The 25,148-nt window shown below is 41.6% G+C and overlaps 2 protein-coding genes across 12 annotated transcripts in view; both read right to left on the reverse strand.

The window, feature by feature from the left end:
- Positions 1–327: 327 nt before the first annotated feature.
- LOC115245323 (facilitated trehalose transporter Tret1-like) lies at positions 328–6,231 on the reverse strand. 3 transcript variants are annotated; one of them, XM_029823595.1, is made up of 3 exons: positions 4,924–6,231; positions 2,107–2,227; positions 328–2,000 (listed from the first exon to the last, which is right to left on the reverse strand). In XM_029823595.1, exons 1-3 carry the CDS (start codon positions 4,939–4,941, stop codon positions 574–576), a joined length of 1,566 nt encoding a protein of 521 aa, XP_029679455.1. In that variant the 5' UTR covers positions 4,942–6,231; the 3' UTR covers positions 328–573. The 3 variants fall into 3 exon arrangements, with proteins under 3 accessions (XP_029679455.1, XP_029679454.1, XP_029679453.1); XM_029823594.1 differs by lacking the exon at positions 4,924–6,231 and adding an exon at positions 4,076–4,904; XM_029823593.1 differs by lacking the exon at positions 4,924–6,231 and adding an exon at positions 3,076–4,068.
- Positions 6,232–12,226: 5,995 nt separating this feature from the next.
- Positions 12,227–25,148, reverse strand: part of LOC115245315 (unconventional myosin-XVIIIa) — a 50,700-nt gene continuing 37,778 nt past the window's right edge. For 8 of the 9 annotated variants that reach the window (XM_029823583.1, XM_029823582.1, XM_029823581.1 and 5 more), the window contains 12 exons: positions 20,478–20,606; positions 19,922–20,065; positions 19,741–19,830; positions 17,054–17,413; positions 16,829–16,983; positions 16,106–16,229; positions 15,907–15,999; positions 15,019–15,380; positions 14,600–14,912; positions 14,143–14,406; positions 13,596–13,933; positions 12,227–13,398 (listed from right to left, as the gene is read on the reverse strand). In XM_029823583.1, the coding sequence (XP_029679443.1) occupies positions 13,392–13,398; positions 13,596–13,933; positions 14,143–14,406; positions 14,600–14,912; positions 15,019–15,380; positions 15,907–15,999; positions 16,106–16,229; positions 16,829–16,983; positions 17,054–17,413; positions 19,741–19,830; positions 19,922–20,065; positions 20,478–20,606 (2,379 nt within the window). In that variant the 3' untranslated portion in view covers positions 12,227–13,391. Of the gene's footprint in view, positions 13,399–13,595; positions 13,934–14,142; positions 14,407–14,599; positions 14,913–15,018; positions 15,381–15,544; positions 16,000–16,105; positions 16,230–16,828; positions 16,984–17,053; positions 17,414–19,740; positions 19,831–19,921; positions 20,066–20,477; positions 20,607–25,148 lie in introns of all 9 variants that reach the window. The other variant, XM_029823586.1, reaches the window with a different exon arrangement.

The following is a 25,148-nucleotide window of genomic DNA, read 5'->3' on the forward strand; positions in this document are numbered from 1 at the left end:
TATTTTCATTTTCCTCTCTCTCTCAGTTTTCCTTGCTTAAATATTTTATCTTGTATGTGCACGAGAAACAACTCTGAAGTCTGACGTCTCGTTAAATATCCCACCCGTGTAACATTCCGCGTGAGAAAAGAAAATAAAATAAAAGAGGAGTCGTATATAAAGATAGTGTTTCTATTCCGTAGCAGTGTTTTAATAAATAAACGGTGAAATTCATAATGAGATCTCATAATCGTGAAAATATTGATGGAATACTTGCATTTGAAGGAATACGAATAACACACTATCTGGATAGACACAGATTTATATGTATACGTGTAAGAAAAATGAATTTAATAAGTTCTTTATTTCTCGATTGGGAATGCGAGAAAAGTCGTGGAGAACACAAGCCGCGGGACAAAGACGATTTCGTCTTAGCGACTCGCTTTTCGTCGCATATACAAAGCTACTGTATATATACAAGTGAGGATAAGTAATCGCCGTTTCAAAGTTCGTCGCTTCGGAAAGAACGTTCGATGACGTTGGATAAGCGAGTTGGCGCCGCGTCCAGCGTAGAGCGCGGTACGGCTCTCTCTGTCACGCCACGTTATTTCGATTCTGCGTATTTTCGACGTTCTCCACCTTCCTGTTACCGTCCCTCAGAAGTTCTTGAATTTCACGGAACGTCCGTCCCTTGGTCTCGGGCACGACAAATATCACCATTACAAACGCGAATAAGCACGAAGCCGCGAAGAAATAGTAAACGATGTCGGCGCCCAGCGAATCGCCGATCACCTGGTACAGCTTGGAGACGACGAAGCCGAGCACGCCGTCAAAGATGGTGATGATGGCGCCGGCTAATCCTTTCACCTCAGTGGGAAACAATTCGCCGATCAGCGCGCTTGGCAACGTGCCCAACCCGATCTGAAAGGTCACCTGAAAGGCGATCACGTCGACCACCGGAAGGAGATTCGCCGCGGACATGTCCACGCCTCGTCCGTCCAGCATAAGGTATACCGCGAGGATCGCGAGGGTAACGGAGGAGCCCAGGGTGGAGGCTATCAGTAGTGGACGTCTGCCCGCGCCTTCGACGGTCGCGGTTGATAATCCGGACGAGACAAGGCCCACCGCGAGGACGAGTATTGTAGCCATGTTGGAGTCGATGCCGACGGCCACCTTCTTGAAGAGTACTTCGAGATACTGCATAGTACTGAAGTTCCCGCTAAGCTGCTGCGCCATGATGAGACCGAGAACGATGCCGAGAGCACGGACATTGCTGGGCGACAGCATCAGCTTCAGCTTGACAATCCAGCTGCGCTTGACCGGTTCCGTTCGCGCCCCAGGACCGGTTGACGGAATGTTGTCGCAAACGTCCTCGAACAAATTGTTACGCAAAGAGTGCTCCAGCTCTCTTCTAGCCTCGTCACGATCGCGTATCCCTTTGAAGAACGCCAGAGACCTGGTGGCCTCCGCTCTGCGACCCCTGGCCGCGAGAAACGCGGGAGTCTCTGGAAACCAGGAAAAGCACACCACGAAGAGGATGGGTATTGCGAGTTGTATAGCCGCTAGAACCTGATAAGACACCCAGGGACTGATACTGCACGTCAGTAAGGAGCCGGTAAACACGTTCACGGAGATCAGAGTGCCGAGGGCGCCCCTAATACCGACGTCGGCTACTTCCGACACGTACATCGGGTTGGCGGTATACGACATACCCACGCCGATGCCCAGGATTATCCTCGAGATATAGAGAGCCGCGACGCTCCGAGCGAAGAAGACGACTGTCCAACCGACGATGAAGAAACCGCTAGCGAACAGAAGAGATCTTTTACGGCCGTATCGATCGGCGAGGCCCGCTCCGAGGAATGGACCGATCATCGAACCGATCACCGTCAGCGATACGATCCACGAGCTCTCGTCTTGGGTAATCCTCACTGGAACGTCGCTGTCGCTGGACATGAGTCGCGAGAGAGACGTGGTGGTCCATCCATAAACAGTACCGACTGCTACCATGGATAGAGTCGCTGAAGAAAATGAGGATTGATGGAAGATTAATGGCGCTTTGATTAAACAATTAATCGTCACGCGTCACTTTTAAACACGCGATGTTTCATGAAATATAACGCAAACCTGATATACATGCTAGCCATTGCCTCCATTGTGTGCGTTTGCTATGGTGACGCTTGTCCTGGGAAGACGAGGCTTGCATCACGATTTCCTCTTTCGGCTCGCCTTCCTTTAAGGCACCGATCTATAGTGGAAACAAATATTAATCTTTTTTTTAGTCAGGTTAGAAGCCTTCACGCTATTATGTGAGGTTTATAGCTACTTAAACGGAAATTATAAATAACGTAACATTTTTTTCTGCTTAATGCAGAAGAAAATTAGATGCCATTGTTTTAAATGATAAATCTTGTGGCAACTGCAGCTATTGATAACAAATCAACCACTATTGCCAATATGATTTATGAAATATTTCCGTGAGTGAGCTCGAATGTTATTATCGAATCGGAATAGAGCGGAGTGATATTCGCGAATGCGAATCTCCTTGAGCGTGACGGAATGTAGAAATTCTTTCTCGAAGTGAGAAGCAACAGGTGATAGTGATTAATGTGGTGTGCAAGGAATCAAATGGAAACCGCGTTCTTCTCTCGAAGAACTCGGACATACCGCGAGAATAATCTGCGTAAACTACATCAAGCTGCGGAAAAATTATTCTCGGTTTCATTCAATAGCCGGCTCTCTCGGAGGAGAATTTTTCTTTTAATTGTCAAGTTAACATAATGCATCAAGGAAACATTCGCAAAGCGCGGTCTCGCGTAGATTTCCCGTTCTCCGTATGAGCAAAGCGCCACTATAAGGTCGCCGATCGAATGCACATGCGCGCTACTATTTTCGAAGCGATACGTCACTCTTCTGCGTGTTTGCGTGTTTGCCAGCGACGCAATCTAAGAGAGGATCTCATCACACAGTCATAATGGCAGCTACACGGACCTATCGAGATAGTTCGGTGCACGCGAGAGCATCGGCGAAGCCGAATAAGCGAGCGAGCGAGGCAAACGGTGAACATTTCTTGCCATTCGTTTCGTTGCTACTCACCAACGTGTTTGCGCTCCTCGTGGCTTTTCGGAGCCATCGCATGCATTTGCCCGCAAGGTACAAAGCGGCATTGAACGGAATACCCATTTTTGACTTCGCCGCTGGACGAACTGTCTCGAGTTTATTTCTCGTGATCGCATGTCGACATCACAAACATACCGACATATACGTGTATTTAATGCACGTAACGGAGAACACACAAAGCGCATATCACGTTACGCGACACGCCGATGGAGGTCAATGAGTACTGTCTCCATTCTCTAAATGCTGAATCATTCCGTTTCAAGTTCTGAGTTGCATGGCTCATCGCAAAATATAATATGTATATTTGGAAAACTGATTCAAGTTGGGTCATATTTGGACAAACACTTTTCACTTTGTGTGGATGGATATGGATAAAGGATTGAATTTCTTGGTTTGCATGAGCTATTTCAAGTACTGGCTTGAAATATGACGCTCTGTGTTGATGAATAACTCTACAACTTTAGCGAGTTTAGTTCGCTGAGAGTCATAATCTTAAAATGTGATATATATAGATTAAATTTTACAAAAGAAATAATTGGTAAATTATATTGGAATCTCTCGTGTGTATATATTTCGTTCGTATATTCCAACTTTATTTGGAGCAGCGATGTATAGGAATGACATTTTCGAAATTATAAAATATAAATAGTTTTGCTAGTGGATCATCAACCTTTTCACGCGTCTGCAATCGAAAAAAATAAGGAAAAATTTCAGAATTGTTTGCCAGTGGATATACAATACCGGTGCATCTCATGTGCGTACGGGTGCGCGCACGCGCGTCACGTTTCCGTAAAAGCGTGATAACGCCGTTTTCTTCACGTGCACGCGCGTTCGCTGCGTACGCCTACGCAGATATAACCTCAGAGTCGGAGCGGATTTTATCTGGCACGCGGTACGATACGGAGAATCTCGGGAATGCCAAATGACAAATGTCTCGATTTCGATGAAGCGAACGAGTCGCGAGATTGATACTCACAAGCGGGTCCATTGTTTCAGTCATGCCTCCTCCGCTCCGATTCCTTTAAACGGCGCTAACCCGCGATCTAAGTGCAACGTGCCACGATCGACCAGCTCCTCCGTCCCAGATTCGATAGAGGCGACCACTTTCATGTTTTCGTCGGTATTAACTTTGGACCATGTTTATGGAACCGGATATGTCGGAAAATGCGCAGGCGCCGACATCGCGTCTGCTTTCACGTTCGCGTACACATATGATCGTCTTCATAATTTTATTTTTTTCCGCTCACTCTCTGGATATTCCGCGTTTCTATATTAACCGCGATATTTATAATCGTCCAGACGGCAAAGGTTATCGGTTGATGATCCCTCAATTGCTTCGTTGCAATGATAAAGAAATTGAGCGATGATACCAAGAAACGATCCATGTAGATGATTTTTTTGAATTAAATTAGAAAAGCCATAGAATTTGATAAACAGAATGTAAACGCGCCAAAATTTGATTATTGAATACTAATTGGTTATGTTAGTAAATGCGATGATTATTATGCAATAAAATTGTAATTGCAATCTGCGCCATGTATTCATGCAACAAAACTACAGAAATGTTCGAAGAATATTTGCGATGGATTGTTATCCAATATTGTACTATAATACTCTGATATGGCCAACAGTTATTGAAAATCATTGATTTATGGGTCACGGAGCGACCGTGCGATTACAACTAATAATAAGAGCTATTTAATTATCTGAGTATTGAATTAACGATTGGCAGTAACGTTTCGATTTCGTCTGTTTACGCGGTAACGAGAGAAATCGGAGCAGAGCGGCGTATTGCAACTGCGCGAGCAAAACTGTGTCGCTTACATTTGTAATTGTAGCCATGTGAGACGAGAATGGAACGGCTGTCCTATTTTTCCTGGCGATTCCGGAGTTGCGGCCTTTGACGCAATGAACTCAACAAGTAGTTTTCTTCAAGTTTTATCGAATGCCCTTAATTTCAGATCATTCATGTATTGATACTTTCATCTTTGGAACACATACGTCGCTTTTACTTATTTAGTTTTCCGAACGTTTGTGCTGTTCACAGCTTTTCAGAGAACGATTTATTAATTATTGTATGTATTTTTTTCAAGTATTTTATATAAAAGAATTATACAAGGTATAATATCTATTTTACAATTGGAAAGATCGCGTTCACAAAAATTATCACCGATATTATGTTCATGGCAATCGCGTGTAACACTTTAACGCATAAACTGAAAATATAAAAACTAATCTATTCAGCCTTTATTACTTCATTTTTTTTTTCATTCGTGGCTTTATATTTTCTGTTATCAGTGTCGCCGCGAAAATTCCGCGATTAACTAGTAGTCGTTTATCACTTGCAGCCTCGTTTTCCTCGATGTTTCCACCGCTCGCAGCTAACAGGCACTGGTGACTTCGGAATTCGAATTCGAGCCGACATCGGAGTTGGTCGCGTCTTATCGATATGTGTGATTCAACGAAGAGATCTAGAGAGATCTATTTATCTGTTACTTCATAATTAACTTCGAAGACGCGGCACAGATGACGACCCATCACCGCCCTCGTGCCATCCAATTGGCCTTAATACGATTGTTGATTGTTAATTGCAAGCCAGTACAATTATACGAGCAGCTCTAGAGATAACAACTAGACTCACGGGTCTTCTTCTTTCATTAAGTGACGATAACGTGATGAGCAACAGACGGTTATACTGTTCTCTGACGTTGATGCGACTCATCGTTCAGGCACGAAGAGGAGATGCATCCTAGAATGTTTCCTTTGTTCCCTTATCTCTCGCGTGTTCACCACTATCTCGACGATGTTGGGCCCATATGTTTGCCCCCGTATGTAGCCTATGAAGACGCGCCGCGGCTTATCTCGCGTCGCTCGTCTGCGATCCGTGTGCGTTCTCAAATAAACCGCGACGACAAGCAATATAACTGATAATTAGCGTCTATTAAAGAGAGGTGTCAAGCGGCAAGTCTCGAGAATCATTCGATCGACTCTCGCAGCACGATCTATTCCAATCTCGTTTATCATCATTGAAATCGAGATCAATTGCGGAAACGTAGACTCGTAAAGAGAGAATTCTCTACCGTATCATGTCCAAGAGAAATGAAGGATACAGCAGTTTTTTTTTGCCGACTTGTTTTACTATTTAGTATATATATAATATTTGTTCTATTTCGTGTTTTTTGAACAACGCACGATAGAAATTGTATCTTTGCATTCTTTCAGGTAATTGGCCCGAAGACCACGCTTTAACCTTGTCAATCTTCGATTATACCGATGAAAAAAAGAGATTGATTGTGAATCGGTCAGGGGTCTTAATCGTGCGTTTTCGGCGATCCAATAACGAGAACAACAAACACAGGATGCGTCAAAGGGATTTATTGCGTTTCAGAGTTAAGCTGATCGCGTTTCAGAGCGAATAGTTTCGGTTCTCTTGGAATACGTGTGTGATCCAGGATAACCTCACGTTTCAAAGCTACGGCTTTTGCAACAGTTTCTGATAATTCATAGAAACACTTTCGATGAACACAAAGGTGTCGAGTAAATTGATCTTTAACTGCTATCATAAACACTTACAAAAACAAACAGACTCTGTGTGTATATGTGTATAATAGACTAGTAGATTAATTTAAATTATGAAACATATCTTGATAGCAAACATTTTCTAAGTTTCGTATTCAACATATCTTATCGTTAAAGAAGGGCAAATTTAAAAGAGCAAACTTAAAAAGATCTTTTGGCTTTAGAAACTTGTATGTTTTTTTAATAATAATATTATTGATATTGCTTTCATATATAATAATTACCATCGATAATCATTATTTACTTGAACAGTTTATACATTTAAGATTTAGTAGATTGTTTTCTTGCAAAAGAATTACTGATAGACGTTTTAATTATGAGTATGAAAGCTGTCATACTGCAATTTACTATGTCTTGTAACTAATAAGACCTACTGTCATTCAACATGTGTGTCAACTTAATTAATCATAAGAGTGACGGATCAGGCTTGACATATTATTAACGAGCAGCGAACGTCACGTTGCGCTTGTTCCATGATTAATTCCTATGCAAGCTTTGGTTTCGATTGACAAATACACGAGTAATTTCAATGTGATAGAAATTTATATCTGTAAACAGAGAGAAACTGCATTCTCAATTGTTAAAAATGTTTTGACAGGAAACCGCATTGATTTGGATTCAAACAGCTATGATTGATATACATATGTATACTCTACGTTTATAAAGATATAATAAGAAATCACATATAGATTTAAATAATGTGAAATCGTTTAATAGATTGCTTGAGTATAAAGTACGTGTTAATGAATATACATACATGGTTCTAATAATTTTTTTACTAAAAAGTTGTCGAATATTTGATCATGTAGTCTAATATTCTCGATGAAATTGTTATTGTAATACATTTTATGCTCGTTATGCCACGAAACAAATATTGCCTAAAACCATCATTCTAAATCGATAATTTATGATTACTATCGCTCACCTTGCAACTGATTGCTTCGAGAAGTGATTTCTCCACCGTCATTAGTAAGATAGGAATATTATGATAATGACAGAGAGACATTCATAAGTATTTCTTAAATGACTTACAAACAATTACGAGATTTGCTGATTTGATACCTCCTGTTTACTTCTGCTAAACATGCAATTTTGTTTACTCCTGAAACATGCGATAATAGCTAAATAAAACATGAGGTATTAAGGATCTCGATGATCCATCGAAAATACTCCTGGACTCTGAAATTAACTAATAATAAGTAATATCTACTCCATTCTTCATTAGTTTTACGCATCGTTATTTTATATTTTATCCTTCAGATTTATTTTATTCATTATTTCTAAGTGACAGGCAACCTTGCGCGACGTTATCGTCTTGAGAAAGATTCGTACTGAACAACTGTCCATTCCTCTCTCGCTCTCTCTCTCTCTCTCTCTCTCTCTCTCCCTCTCTTTCTTTCTCTCTCTCTCTCTCTTTCTTGAGTAAAGTAATAGCAAGTTACCAGACTTAATGCATTTCGCGACAAATTGCTTCAGCCGGTGTCCCTTGTAATCACGTAAATTGTCATTATCTTAACTGTTTCTGTACAACATAATCGAGTGCTCTGCCGGTTGCACGAGGTGGATCTTAACGCCGCGCGTTTCGCGTCGGTCTCGGCGAGAGATCGCACGAGCATCATTCGCTAGCATCGGCTGGCTGCGTTCATTTCCCCGCGAACGTGAAGTTAATTAAAGTAATCCTCGGTTAATCGGCGTCGCCCGGAGTCCGCGTGCTCGCACGCTCATTACGTCGCCTTTATAAATGCGAGTGCGCGAAGTGCCTGCCCCGCTTGGTGTGATTAAAATTTAAAGCGGCGCGCACGACATTTGTACTCAACGAGACGAGCTTAACGAAAATATCGACCTCCTCTTCTCCAGCTTTTTTTGACTTTTCCATGCGCTTTGAATCAAAGAGCGTACGTTTATTTGCTTGTCCGCTTGCTGAACATTACGCATTTGTCATACCGCAAAGAGAAAAGAACAAAGAGAATAACACGGTGACACTTTCAATAGAGATATATAAAAAAATTTTTCTTTATATTTTTGCGATATATTCATGGAAAAATCTAAAACGTTTTCCGTCCAGCGACTAAACGGTTAATCCGATTATAACGATTTATGTTACAGAAAAAAGACGCGTTCCATTTAGCTCCTGTGCGAGCAATTACAAATTGTTTGTTAAAATGTTATAAATATTCATATAACTTATTGAAATAGTATTTTTACTCAATTTTTCTGTAATTTTGCATATTATCGTTTTGTATATTTCTCCATATACGTTACTCAGCTCGAGTGCATAAAGCACTATGTTGCGAAATACAGTGTGACATCCAAAGCTTGTACAACGAATTCGATGAAATATCGACGTTCCAATCCCCTGTGTTCTTTTAATCTTTTTTTTTCTACCTCACTTGCATTGATAAATCCATTTATCTGTCCGGAGCAGCGAGACATCCATTAAGTCTCGTTTTTCCATATCAAAGAATGAAAGTTAATCAAAGAGAAGAGAAACATATGTGTTTGTTATCTTCTTATACATATATATAATATTTCATAACATTTTATCAAAATCTAAAAAAAAAATGGATATTGAAAAAGATTTTTGTAAGATTTACGGTTTCCTTCGTAAAAATGTACAGAAGCCGGTTTGATTAAATTCGCATTGGTATGAATTTTGCCTTGGTCAGGTTTCAGATGAGTCACGTTCGATTTTGCGGCACTATGACGCCATAACGAGTGCGCTACACGTCGTATTATGCGAAATAAATCAGCGCCGATGCCGGATTATGTAAGACATTAATCTTTTCGAGACGCGCGATTTTTCACCCTCTTATTGATCTCCCAACAAGAGCAATGACTTTTGACGTTTTACGGGCCTGCGGACGGTTACACGTTCGCGATGAAAAATTCATGAGACGCTAGGTAACGCGTATGTAACACGCTTGCCGTACATAAGACATAGTATGCGGTAATCCCTGATCTGTATCGGCTTTGTGTCACGTGAATCATAACAGTTGTAAAAATATTCCATCAGATTATTAATGGATACTCTACTCTTGCAGAGAACATATATACAATGTCATAAAGTTATGTATATTTTTTGTACATTATTATTATTTATTTACATGGTTTCGAAAATATAAAAATCGGAAGAAACAAAGAAAAAAAAGAATCAACTCTTTCAGCAGAGCCGGCTACATGTACATTATCTGTTATATGTATATACACTCTTCTAAATTCTCATGAATTGCTCGGCGAGGATTAATAAGAGTCAGCCGTTGTTGTAACTACGTAGACACATATATCTCTTATATTAAAATTAATCTTTTTAATCGTCTTATTTATGAGGACACGGTTTTCTCTATCATGCTTGCATTTTATTTTTCCCTAACATACTTATATTTTATTACTTTACTTTTGATACTTTATTTAAAACTACGTCGTTTAAATTAAAACGAATTGTTGATAAAGCTTTGTGAAGAGCCATTGGCGCATAAAGCATTTATTCAGAATATTTGTGGCTCTTTAAAAAAACCGCGAGAATGTTGGTTCCTCTTTAACGGTTTCTCTTCAACGTGTAAGAAATTAATTTATTTAAAAACGCAAATATTTTCTCAGTTGCAAAACCCGAAACGGAATAAAAACTGCCTGTGTTTATTTATGTTTTATTTATTGTTTACTGTTCTTCACAATGCATATAGCTGATATTATCCACGTTAATCGATACTGAAATTTTAATAATAAAAAGTAAATTAGCATATGTGTGTGTGTGTCGATTATTATTGTAACGATCTTTGTGCAAGCGTAAAATTTTCAATTTAGAAAGCCGATTTGCATCATCAAACGAACTGCTTATAGTCTCGGTGTAAGCCACACATTCACAACAATGACAACTTATACAAACCATCTGTGATTTACTAACAGAATTGACAGTCGCTAAGCTAAGCTGCATAATGTTGCGATGTTAAGCCGCATAAGCTCATGCAACTCTTGCTTTCTGTTCAATGTGTAGATTAACGGCTATGATGCAATTTACGGATGAATAGATGCAAATCAATTGCGAAATATATAACGATAAATTAGCAAACGTCAAGTTAATCGACCCGTTCAAACTCTATTCGTTTCAAAAACTTACTGTTCCGGATTTATAATACGTTTCATACGTTTTGTTGGATCTTTTTTAAAGGCAGATTTTTTTAGCAGTTTGTATGATGTAAACAAACAACTAAGTTGCAAGATTTTGCTTTTCTTTATCGTCAATTTTTAGAACAATAATGAAATTTGCATGAGAAGCAGCAACAAAGTTATGATGCCGATAAAAAAAATTGTTTAAAGGGTGTTTCCGCGATTTCATAAAAACCGTATACATAATGTTATTGATAAAACATCTGCTAAATGTATATTTTCAACTATTCTATCAAAGTTATCTCAGAATGATGTGGCGTACTGAAATGAGAACTGTGTTTCGCGCTAACTCTCCTTTTTCCGCATTTTCTTCGTAACGAGCGCCAATTAGATTTGCCTTTGCATTTTTCTCAGATTCGCTAATAGCGAAGATTACGTGAGTCTCGACGCACACATGTTTATGCATTAATCCAGTGCGGCGCCGTAATTTATCGGAGCGTGTAGTTAGTTAGTCGCGAATGAAAGTCATACATATAACGTAATCTCTAATGAGGAGCCATGCCAAGACTAAATTTTTACTCCTTTGATGTGATATACGTGTACATATACATTATACGCATACATTGCTAAACCGAGCATATATGTATATTGTACTACATGTATACTATATGTGTATGTTATAAGGTCGAATAATTAAAACTACTGTAAGCAATACTGAATATTGATGAAATAAAAATTAAAAAAAAAATTATGCAATTAAAGTGAACTCTGATCAAGTTATACAAATAAATCAAATTACAAGCGCTCGCGAAGCGTTTCGTGACAATCGATATCGTGCGTGTATGTGTGCGCGTGTCTTTTTATCAAAAATATACTAAAATCATGCGCGACACATGATTTCGTATTTTAATTATCTTCGCGGTTTAATAGACTCTGAAGGACTTACCTCACGCGGGGAGAAGGATTTCGTCGTCAAAATGGCACATCCATCCTCGTTGTCTTCGCTGTTGTCGTGGAAGCGACAGTAACTTAGTTGCAATTTAATTGTCGCTCGTCGCTTTACGCATCTAACTGAGGTAGAGTCTGACTACAGAAGTGATGAAGAAACACAGAGTGCGACGAGGAGAGCCGAGAGGAAACGGGAGTGCGGTGTGAACAGAAGGAAAAGAGCTTAACTTTACTTCGAAACTTTGGCGAGCGAGAGCCGTCCTGCGGGAAATCAGTGTCTAGCTCTTCAAAGGGAAAAGTCGAAGGAAGACGAGTGATCGTGTATATATGTACACGTGGATCGTTTTACGTGTAATGGTTACTGACTACCTCCTGTCTCTGTTTCTACTTCTGCGACTCCTTCTCGCGGACTTTTCGCCCGCTGTTTTGCCGATTAAATTTCAAGATATTTGGGATGGATTTGCAGAGTGCGGGACGATGAAGGAACACTTTCGAGTAATTAAATAGGAGATTTGCATTTTACAAAGCAATAAGTTACACGAGAATCCTTACACGAAACCAAAGCCCTAATTCGAGTCGTGGCACGCGTTTCTCTGTCGTGCTCCTTTCTATTCCTTTCTTTTTATACAAATATAAAGACGGTAAGAATTGTAAGAATAAAAAGCATAATGTGTCCTTTCCTACGTAGAAGATTGTTCCCGAGCTAATTCTACATGAGAAAATATTCGCACGGCGTATATCTCTACGCTGTCGAACAAAAGTACGAATATCCTATAAAAAATAAAATCTTGCGACAACGATATTAAAACCAAGAAAGTTTTAATCTATTGCTTCGCAAAATTCATTGCAAGATACTTATTTATATATATCTAATAAAAAGATATAAAGTTTTCTTTATATCTGTATTAAAAATGCTTTTCCTCTCGGATGTATTTCGACTTTTGTTCGGCAGAATGCGCGCAATTTCATCAATATTCGCACTCGCGTTTATGAAGAAATGGCTCGAATTTTAATGGAAGACTGGAAAAGGACGATGTCGTTGTTATCGACGGTTTAAGAAAAAAAAAGAGAAGAAAAACGGACAAGATAATAGCACCGCAGACGCACGATCAGGTGCGACGTGCAAAGTTAGCCACGACATCGAGATTCTTTTTCTGAGAATTATACATAGTTAGCACCTAAAAAGTTCATCATCGCTCGCACAAAGATAGTGTGTGGTCACACACAGTTGATTAGCTTAGTGATTTTAGCTTGATCCACAGCTCGAACTTTAATTCGTAAGTTTGATTCCGTCATTAAACGACTAGCCTCCGCGCTAGTTTGATTCGCTCTCACGGTAGTTTTATTCTCTATGATAGCGAAAACAGGATGCTAACTTCCTCAGTAGCATCGTTCAAGCAGCACGATTAAAGTTCATCGCGATTTCGAGCTATCACCGCCCTTCGTAAACACTTCACCTAACCAGTCTTTCGTCTCTCCGGACTATGATTCTAGTTTGTCACTTTCATGTTAGTTTCGGTCGTATACGCTAAATACGGGCGGGTTTACGTTTTACTCGACGTCTCGGTATGCGAAAGTCCATCCATTACCTGGTCCATTGATCCTGTTTCAGTCGTGTTTTCGTCGTTTTGATCGGACCCGAGGTCCGATAACGGCTCGGATCAATCACTGTGAAAGAAAAAAGTTTTTCTTGTAACCAAATCGGACAGCAAAAATTATTCACGGTTAACAAACGTGAATATAAAATTGATTTTAAAACTCTTACATTTAAAATTATTGTTTTATATATTTTTGATTATATTATTTCACATACACTATATTCCTTTTTTTCCTTCTCATCTCTTTCTTCTTCTTCTTCCGCTTACCTATCACTATTCTCGCTGGTGGCTTCCTCGCTGCAGTCCAAGTCGAGTTCACCTTGAATTGCGCTCTGCAAGTCGTCGATCCTCTGTAGCGCCAATCTGAGATCGTCTCTAGCCACTTTGGTCTCAGCCTCTGCGGCTTCCAAAGATTTCTCTGTGTCGCGACGAGCACGTAGGGCCTCCTGTTCGCGCGATATTGCCGCGCTGGCTTCGTCGCGCGCGTCGCGCAAGGATCGTTGCAGTCGTCTCGCCGCGTCTTGAGCAGTCTGTTCTTTCGTTCTAAGTAAGGCTGATTCCGTCTGTAACTTATCTACGCTCTCCTTCAATCGTGCTATTTGCGTCTGCGAAAACAGAAGCAAATAATTAACGTCAGTTAACTAAAAAAATCACTTTTTGGAGTAAATTAATTTGACAAGTTATGTGTCACATTATTAATATTCAATTATTTTTTTATAATATCGGTATTCTTATACGATTCTTTCTGTGACATATAATAGATTATTTTTGACAATTAGGTATAATATGAGTTTGCTAATTTGACGGCGGTTACCTCCAAACGCGCTCTTGTGGTTTGTTCCAGTTCTAGCTTGCTCTCGAGCTCTTTGGCTCGGAATTCCAGGCGTCTTGTGGCAAGACTGTTTGCCGTAGGATCGCCGAGTTGCTCCACTGATTCTAATCGTTGCGCCAGTTCCGCTAGTTGGTCCTTCAACGATGACTTTTCTGCCTCGAGTGCGGCGATTTGCACTTGTGCTTCTTGCAATTGGCTTTGCTCCGCGGAAACTTGTTGCACGGCGGCTCGATATTTTTTTAAGACCTTTGCGATTATAATAAAAGAGATGCATGTGCAAAATCATTTTACACTCGTATAACTTTCATGCCACGTTTATAAATATAAAGTATTATTCTACAAGTCTTAACAGTGGTATTTCACAAACGTTGATTATTATTGATTAATTATTTTAACTTTAATTTACTGTTCTTTTAGGACTCGGAATAAAATAACATACCTCAGCAAGCTCCTCTTCGTTTTCCTCTAACTGGGACAGCAGCTCCGTGCGTTCGCGATTGGCCGCATTAGCCCGCTCCTCTGCCTCAGAACGTTGTCGCATAGCCTCCTCTAGACTCGCTTGCGTTTCATTCAGTTCCTGTTCTAACGCCTGTTTCGCTTTAATCGCCGCTGCTCGAGCGCATTCCGCGTCTTCCAATTGATTCTTCAATTGACGCAGCGCGGCTTTGCCCGTCGAATCGCCTTTGGATCTCTCAAGCATCGTCTGCGCATCTCTGAGTAAGGCCTTTGTCCTCTTCAAGTCTCTTTTCAATCTGTTTCATTATACACGCAACGCGTATCGTTAAATTACTTTTATTTTAGATAGAAAAATGGCAGAGTTTGATGAATAGGAACGCGAGTTCAGTTTTTGATACTTATCTCTGCATAGTCTCGGCCTCCGCCGCGCGATCGGCTCGATCTTGTTCCTCCAGAGCTACCAAACGACGTTCCAATTCGTGTTTTTCCCTCAAAAGGATCGTCCTCTCCTCGTGCTCGTTTTCCAACTGTGATTCGAGGGCCTTAACTTTCTTGTGAGCGCTTCCGCGAACGTCTTCCAGTTCCTCGTCGCGCAGTTGCATCTCCTTACGCATCTCCTTGCGCTGCTGTTCGATGCTCATCTCCAATCTGAGTTTCGCCTGTTCGAGCAGCTGCACCTGGCCAGCTAAATCGTCCAGCTCCTCTTCTTGATCCTTGGCGCGTTTCTCCAGCTCGTGTTTCGCTTTCTTCAGCTGCGCGACTTCCTCTTCCATCTCTGAGTAAGGCCTTTGTCCTCTTCAAGTCTCTTTTCAATCTGTTTCATTATACACGCAACGCGAATCGTTTTTTATTCGAATTACTTTTATTTTAGATAGAAAAATGGCAGAGTTTGATGAATAGGAACGCGAGTTCAGTTTTTGATACTTACCTCTGCATAGTCTCGGCCTCCGCCGCGCGATCGGCTCGATCTTGTTCCTCCAGAGCTACCAAACGACGTTCCAATTCGTGTTTTTCCCTCAAAAGGATCGTCCTCTCCTCGTGCTCGTTTTCCAACTGTGATTCGAGGGCCTTAACTTTCTTGTGAGCGCTTCCGCGAACGTCTTCCAGTTCCTCGTCGCGCAGTTGCATCTCCTTACGCATCTCCTTGCGCTGCTGTTCGATGCTCATCTCCAATCTGAGTTTCGCCTGTTCGAGCAGCTGCACCTGGCCAGCTAAATCGTCCAGCTCCTCTTCTTGATCCTTGGCGCGTTTCTCCAGCTCGTGTTTCGCTTTCTTCAGCTGCGCGACTTCCTCTTCCGTTTTGCCACCGAAAGTGAGCTCCTCCAATTCTTGGGTCAATGTGCGAAGTCTCTCCTCCTTTAGTTCAATCTCTAGTCTTGCGTCCTGTTATAAAAGTGATAATATATGCAGATATACGCGATATCGCATTCATCTATCTGAAGCTGGGAAAACGAAAAAAAATGGAGATAATAATAAGAAAAATACTCACGCTGAGATTTTGCTCCACTGTGAATTTTTCCGCGATCGCAATCTCCTTTTCTCTCGCTAATCTTTCACGCTGTGCTTTCTCTTGTCTAAGGTCGTTCATCAAGTTCTGAGTTTCCGAATCAAACCTAAATGCATTTATTACGATCATTAAATGAAAAATATTTAATAACTTTATTACAACATAATAATTTTATATTATTTATATACAAAAAATTAAAAAATTTATATAGATGTTTCGGAGATATTAACAACGTTTAGTCGTGAAAAATTTTCTCATATTCATAACGTACAATTCAATTCACTATACCGCGTTAGAGTTAATTACTACTTTAAGACATTATAGAAGAAGTATTGGAAAGAACGGACTGGATTTCGGGAGAGAGTCCAATTTCGCTGCTTGTAACGAGATCGGCTTTAACCGGCAACGGACGGGCGCTGCATTTAGATTAACAGAAAGCTATCTTCGCGAACGGTCAATCGTGAGTTGCAGACACACCGGACGCGTCGCTGAACGCTGGCAGGGTAGATCTGATGGTTTTACTGACCTGGCGAGAAGCCAGAGACACTTGTTGCCGCGAATGAAATGAGAATAGAGCGAGCTACTACTCGTCGACCATTAGCCGTGGATTAAACGCGCCTACGAGGCACTGTATCTCAAAGCGCGACAAAGTGCAGGATTTATTTCGCTTTGTAACTGTATTGATGCATTCGCAACAAGACTCACTTGCGCTGCTTCTTCTCGAGGAGGTTATTCCTAGCGGTCTGTTCTTCCAACAGCAATCTGAGATCGTGCATCTCACCGTTCAATTTTTGAACTCGTCGTTTCCACTGTCCGACGACTTGTCGTTGCTCCTCCACCTCTTCGTAAGCATCGGCCAACTGTTGGACAGAGCGAGAACGTGATGATGATGCTTGTTGGCGATTATAAAGGTAGTAACTCTTGACGTACCTTCTTCTCCAACTGTTTCTTGAGTCCCACCAGCTGCTCCAGATCGTCCTCGTGCTGCTGTGCCATTTTCCTCTTCGTGAACTCAAGTTCCCGGATGGCATTTTCGTACCGTTGCCTGTAAACACCGCTGTCCTCGCCCTCCTCACCATCGGAAGCTACCCCGTTCAAATCGGCAGCCCTCGCGTATAACAATTCCATCTCCAGCCGTTCGGTCGTTTGCTGAAGATTCTTATTAGCCTCGGTTACATCTTGCAACTCCCGCTCGAGTCGCAGACGCTCCGATGTCTCGGCATCGATTCTCTCCGCCGCTAATGTCGACGTAGAGTGCTCTTCGGCAAAGTCTGCGGTCATCTCGCTCAGCTTGAACAGAGAAACACATATCTTACATAAGGAAATCAGACGCGACACGTGATATTATAGGGATACTACGAATCATCATTACTTCATGCCTTGTACGATTATTTGCTCTGTTGTGCGTCTGTTAGTTTTAAATATGTCCAAAATTGAATTAAAATAAATTGTGCATATAAAATTTGTTCAAATCTATGATAATATTGTTTTAAACGGAAATTTTTCTTTTATTTTTTTTATCGTAGTTTTCGATTTTTCTTTAATGAAAATTTAAAGCCATCGTTTTTACTCTGCATCGTTACCTCCTGCATTCCCTCCGATAAAGTGGCGTCCTCCGAAGCGCGAGACAAAGAGCGCCTCGACGGACTCTTTGTTACGCTGTTCGATCTGCTATAGTACTGATAACCGCGTATCATGATATTCGTAGCGCTCTGACTTCTTCCGATTATGGCACGAGACTTATCTCGCATATGCGGCAAACTTATCGTCTCGTTGTCTATCTCGTCCTTGTGACCGAGGCTCCGCCACTCGTCCATAATATGATCGGTACGTTTCAGAAACTGGGAGATCTTTGAGGAGAGATACGACGAGGCGGTGGACGGTTCCAAGTGAGACGCGGTAGGTCGAAAGGACTGCTTTACTCTCTGCCGTTCGCAGCCCAAAACGAAATTGAGACTCGCGTCGAACACGACCGGAGCCTGTTCTTTGACCAGAACATTCTCCATCGACGGCGAACGCGTACTCTCGCGAGGATACGTTCTCCGTGGCGGAGTCGAGAAGTTGGGCGAGCCCAGCTGAGAGCGACTTCGCAAGGAAGCGACAGACGGCGACCTCATTCCAGCGGACAAGGACTTTGCGCGATAAGAGACACTGGAGGAAATACTGCAAGGAGAAGGACTTCGCATCGTGAGATTCGAATTGCTAGCGACATGGCCTCTGCTAGATGGTCTCTTGTGATGGTTGGAATGCGGCGGCAAGGGTGGTCTCTTCGTTAGGGCCTTCGTGGAATCGGGTGAATTCGGTAAACCGTTGGTCAGACCGCTCATCGAATCGTTTCTTTCGATTGTTTCGTCCGAGCTGGTGGTCTCCAACGCGTTCAGATGCCAATTATCGTGAGGGAGAGAGAGAGTATCCGGATACCTTATCGGCATGGAGGGCATCTTAACGATTGATCCAGGGAAGTTAATTCAGGAATATTGGTACGATGTATTATTAATCCGATCATAAAACGAGTGATGCATTAAACAATTTTCCCGAGACAGAATCGTCGCGATTCGCATTTCAAGTTATTTTCTTCGTACTTCGTATGTACTTCATTTGTACTGTTGATTTAACGGCTGCGATTTTGAGATGCGAATTGCGTAACATCGAATGACAACGAAGACGCCCGTGTCGGCAAGGAGTCGCGATGCAACTGCCTCTTCCTGGGCTGACTCGCCGCCGAGGGCGTCCGTTAGAGGAGGCGGTCACCTCCGAGTTATTCTAAGGGGAAGACGACGAGAAAGAGAGGACCAGCGAGGGAGATAAAGGCGGATAGAAACATGCGAGACGGCAATTCTGGCTATTCGCCAGATTCTCCGTTAAATTTCGTGAGAAAAGTATCGAGAGTAAAGAAGGAAGGGAGAACATAATACTCTAAACTCTAAAGCATTTCGACAAGGAATCTAAGAATTATATCTTTGCATTTGTAAAAATAGAACGAAGAGAAACGGCGGGAAAAAAAAATTGCCGCGCTGTAATAAAATCACTTGAAGAAATTCCAACATATTAATAACATTCAAAGAAATTATGATGCAAAATTTATTGTCATTTACTAGTTGCGTTGATGACTAGTAAATCATTAAATAATGGCTCTTTCTAGTCAATTATTTTTTTTTTATATATTAACATATATATATGTGCAAGACCCAGGAAAGGTATTTTCTCGAGCAACTTATAAGGATGCACGGCGTTTTTACACATTAGCGGCCGACTAGAATGATAGTGTAACGCGTGCGGTTTAATACCGGTCGAGTCACGATAATAGTCGCGCACACTCGACACGAGCCGTCTGGCGTGCTTAACCCAATTGCGCAGCGTGCGTGCCGCGAATGCCTAAACGGGCAATTTCGGCTTAATGTAGCCTTCGAGAGCGCTTCTATTAGAACTCATCACGCGGTCACACGCGAAATCATTGCGGTAGAATGAGGAGAGGTGCAATTTGCAGAGGCGCGTTTAATATTTTTAAAGCCACAAGACGTCGTTTTTTAGCTTGGCGCAAAAACATTGCGTAATTGTAACTGAAGGTGGATATTCGCGTTGGATTATAATATTCCTGTTGCCGTCGCGCAACTCACCTTCGCCTCTAATTTGTCATTGTCGTGTTTCAGATGATTACGTTCCTGCTCCAAGCGCTCCACTTTTGCCTTGAGAAGCTCGAGCTCTTCCTATTGAAATGAAAAAGTGCATTAGAAGACAATGATAGAGTGCGTGGATAAACTGTAACATACATGTACATATAGATAACTGTTTTCTCACCGTTCGCGCCTTCAGCTGATCTTCGGTCCGATGAACGTTCAACAAGGGCGCAACTTTCACGTACAATCTCCACCAAGGCCATTCTCGCACGGACATTAGCTTCCTCACGTTCCTTTGGATGCAGCGCACTGCGAGATCTTGCAACTGTAAGCAAATTTAATTTCTTATTTTGCTTCACATCGTTATTATGGATTACTGAAACGTTATAAATTATCATTAAAGCGAAAAAAAAGGTATAAATGATGCGAGCATATATTTTTTACACTTTATTTTTCTTCTTATTCGGCAAGTGAGAAAAGAAAGATTTTTATAAAGGTACATGTTAATTCAAAGCCATTAATATAAATTAGATTGCGATTTTTAAACGCCGCGATTTCTGCATTAATCGAGCAAAAATGAGCGAAAGTGTTTTTTTGCGGTTTCTCATACGTAACAGAGAGAGAGAGAGAGAGAGAGAGAGAGAGAGAGAGAGAGAGAGAGAGAGAAGTTTTCCTTCCAAATATAACCATGTTAGAGAATATTTCAAATTTGCAAGAGAGGAGAATAAGTGACCCACTTTCAAAGTATTGAGTCTGCGCCGCGCTAGATAGCCTCTGCATCTCGCCTGCAGTAGAATGATGTGGCCCGTGAGTTTCTCGTCCCTCTGAGCCTCCAATCGTTCCAAGGTGCCCGATCTGAAGAATATCTGGGAACAAGAATAGACACTTCTTTAGTTTTCCCATCGATAAATATTAATTGGCGTTTAGAATGCCGGTGTTATTACGATGGTATATTACCATTTAATTATCCTATCTTAATCAAGCGCGATTTATCGAGAGAAATAATCGACTATTAATAACTATGTAATAATAACGTACATCGTACGATGTAAGAAGAATCGCGTATTAAATTCGAGTTCATGGGCTATGAAAATGTTAAGATATGCATGGCATAGTTTCATGCTGCTTTCATCTCGTATGGAAATGAAGGATAAACGTGTACGCATATAGCTACTGGAGCGTGACGGCGCATCGTGGCATCTCGATTGCATTAAATACTTTTACATAAGACTATGTAATGAAAATGTGTTGAGCATTAATATAGTTACGTTAACGCACACTTTCAATTATACTCTAATGCAGTTTCATAATTCTTAAGTGAGGAAATCATATGTTTTAAGAGATTCTAATCATTCTAATCATAAAGTAGCCATAATCGACGTTTACGTGAAATTAAAGTATTAATTTAAAAAAGGAGATTCAATCCATAGTGATTTTCTCTAGCAGATTTTCTCCCTATTAACATTTCATTATACAAAATCACGATTCATTTCCCAATGTGAATGATGAACGCGTGTTGGATACGCAGAGAAATTAACGTGTTCTAATTATTCAGTCGACCTTCTAATTACCGAGCGCTATCAGTATTTAAAGCTAACCGTGCGAGACCGTAATCGTTGGACACGGACCTGTCGTCCATTTTCCGAGCATCTGTCGTCCCGGCAGTTATCGGTACTGCTAGCATCACTGGACATCAAGGGACTATTCCGGTTAATGACGGCCTTCTTCTTTTCAGGCTCGGCCAGCCTGCGAATGATCGTCGGTTCAAAAATCTTCACATCGTTGCTATCGTCGTCTCGATCGATCCTGTCAAAGTACTGCTGTCCCTTGAACTCGTTTATCTCTTTTTGACTTTGATTCTCCATAGTTTCCTTCCATTCCACTTCGTTCTCATTGCTCATGTGACCGCTGTCCTCCGAACAGTTTCCGTCCGACGCGTATCCACTGTACTCGTTCCCGCTCTTGGACTCGTTCTTCTTCAAAGCAGGCGTGTCGATGATAGGAACGTCCACAGACCGCGACTTGATCAGAACCTCTCGCGGAGGCTCATTGGCGACTTTAATGTTTTTGCAATTGAAAAAGTTCACCAGATGTTCGATATCCTTGGCTCTTTTACCGACAATGCACCGCTTCCTCTTCGTCTCCTGCGCGTCGTCGACGATGTCGTTCCCAATTCGTGCCGCCTTTGACAGGTTGACGGTCATCCTTCCGGAATTCGCAGCATGGATCTTTTTCGGGCCGGTATTTTGATTCGTGATTCCTCCGATCTGTTTTTCCCAATTGCGCTTCAACTCTTGAATGGAATTCAGATTCTCCTTATTTATCTTTAATTCCTTGGTAAATTCATCCGGTTTTTCGCAGATCTTGATTCGATTAAATGTAGATTCTTTTATAACAGATTCTTTTTTTTGCAAATCTTTTTCTGATTTTACATTAATATCTTTAGAAATAATTGTTTTTTTTCTCTTTGCTTTTTCGTCGGCTCTCAATATTTCATGGTTCTTATCATCCTCAAAGTCACATTTCTCTATACTAGTATTATTTTTGCCGTTGCGCGGAGTCTCTCGATCCTCGTAGACAGTTTCCGTTCTACACGGAGGAGCGACATCCACGACATCCACTGACACAATTGTCTCCTTGGGCTCCAAATCGTTTTCCAATTGTGCCATTAATCGCGCGGCTCTCTCCTCGAGGTTGCTCATCGACGTCGACCTCGGAGAGTTGAACTTGGACGCGCGGTCTAGAGTCTTGCGACAATTCTCGTAGATACGCTCGTTCGATGAGGCATCGAGATCGAGCTCGAAACTGACCGTCGTCTGGCAGACTGTCTCTTCGGCGCGATCTACTTGCGATAGATCGGCGAGAGATCGGCCGAGACCGGTGGATCGAGTCGCCGGAAGCGGTATCTTGCTCGGCCTGGAGACCAAATTTAGTCTCGCGGGCGCGCCGAATGATTTCCCGCATTGACTGTTATCCGCTCTCGGGGTCCGAACGTTCCACAGACTGGTAGATCTGTTAATGAGAGTTAAACCCTTTCCCGACGATTCCGCCTTCTTTTCCTTTTCCGTCGATCTTCTCTCTGAAAAAATTGAAATCCACCGCGGGTTGATTGCGGGACTCGTTTGATTGTCCGAGGACACGGAGCTTAAACTGACCGAACGATCCAGGAGGCTCTTTTGTCGCAGGGCCTCGGGTTTTGCCGGCCTCTTCTCGGGCGTGTAAGTGAGGCCTTTCTTGAGCAACGCCCTGTCCTCTAATATCGTGCACGTGGAAGACGAGCTGATCGACTTGCAGATTTTCCTCTTGTCGTTACGTGCAGCGGACGAGACAGTTTTTGTCGCATCCGGTCGGGCTTCGTTCGGGGATCGTTTCAGAGGCTTCGAAGACACGACGAGTCGAGATTTCGAGGAATCCGAATTGATAGAGGCACGTCGCGACGAATTAACCGCGTCGTTAGGCGTCTTGATGGATATCCTCGAGGTCGTCGGTGGTTTTGCCAAACGAGACGATTTGTTCGGAGCGATCGTGGGACTCGTTGTTGTCTGGTTTGATTGATTCTGCTTTCTGGCGAACGAAAGCGCCGTTTTTGATACATTTGGACTGCTTTTGGCCTTAACTAAACGCGAACCGCCGCCGGTCACGTATTTAGATACGTTATCAAACATGTTGACGAAAAATCTAAGGTCAAATTCGATAATGGAGTAAGGAAGTCGTTATTTCTACTGGAAATAGCGTACTCCAATTCTAGTGTCTTTCTTCGAGATTTTTATATTGCTATTATAATAATTATTATTATAATAGTTGTTGCTATAATAAATCATCTTGTTCTCTCGTCATGTATCACAGTTTTCATGCATCCTCGAGTCAATTTTCCAATACAATGAGAATTAGCGTATATTTTTGTATGTCCAAATATGCCTTCTCTCAACAAAAATTAACTTTTTGGCTTTTTCGTGTTATCGCCTTTTTTATCAATTCAAATATTTTATTTTTTGATATAGCATTTCATTATTTCCTTCTCATAATTTGGTTTTGATGTAATTCAGTAAAGATTGAAGACGTGTTAATTACCGCGATGTCTCTTTAATTAAATGTCGATTAAGCATAGCTTTGAATTCATCACTCTGTAATCAACCGATAATTTTTTTATGTGTGAGCATTTGTCATTTGTAAGCTGGTGAGACGGAAGTAATTATGGTAAACAAAAATACAATAATGTCTCGAAGAAAAGTGTTTATCAATTTTGAAACATTAAACTCTAACGATTCAAAGTTTAAATACGCATTACTTGTCGGTAATAAGCGTCTATTATTTCCGCCTCATCATCATTTCAAATAATGTTTTTTGCAATTTCTTTGCCCGACATTAAGCAGTTCGTTACTTCGCGCAAATTTCGCGCACAGATAAACGTGTATATTCATACATATATATACAAACAATATACATGTAGATACTCGTAGGTTTATCTAAATATCAGATTCAATTGCAAAAAGTATAAAAATGCAAAAAAATCACACAGGTACTCTGTAAAATTAAAAGACATTTAGTCACACGCGCGGAGAATTGTGTGCTTAATGGCTTGTTATCAAAGTCAGGTTGTTAGCCGCACTTGTCACCTCGAGATCGCATCCCCGATCACTGACACCAGCGCTGGGACCGCGATAATTCTCGCACTTGCACGCGTTGCGGAATGAATGGTCGTTGAGCCTTTTCCTCTCCTCTGCCGCGCAGAACGAGTCGCGACTAAGTGCCGTAAAAGCCGCGTAAAAGTGTATACGCATCCGACTGCGAGGACAGAAGTGAAGAAGCGAAAGAGAGAACGGCAGAGATGACGACAGGAGGAAGGGATGAAGGAGTGAGGGAAATAAAGGGGAGAGAATCGAGAGAGGGACCGGTGAAGAGAAAGGGGCAGATTATCTTGAGAAGCCGGTTACCACACGTCTCGGCCTGCAACTCTCAACTGGCAGGAAGATGCAGCTGGTTAATGCCCGGGTGCCAGCTTATCATTTTCATAGAAGGGAGACATCGTGTCTTCTCGCTCCGATAAATCGAAACAAACCGGAAGACATAATAGCGAGAAATGCCCGTAATGTTGCGATTTATCGAGAGATTTCCGATGGGGATGGTATCGGCAAAATTACTGCGAAAGAAAGATTTCCAACTGTATCACGTATTTCTAAAGACAGATGATAGCGAGACATATACATTGAATTTAATTTTCTTCATTTGATTCACCGGTATCACGTTTCCTTATGATGAAATAAATAGATCATTAAGAGACGCTAATAAACGAAGAAACGGCGCGTTAAATTTGCTGTGACTTGATTAATTAAACGCGCAATAGGGGTATTGTGTAAAGCACATTTCGTAATCCTGACCGCTTCTCTTCCTCTCCTTAATTACACGAC

The sequence above is a fragment of the Formica exsecta genome, unplaced genomic scaffold (assembly GCF_003651465.1).
Source record: "Formica exsecta isolate Colony F162 unplaced genomic scaffold, ASM365146v1 scaffold941, whole genome shotgun sequence".
NCBI lineage: Eukaryota > Metazoa > Arthropoda > Insecta > Hymenoptera > Formicidae > Formica > Formica exsecta.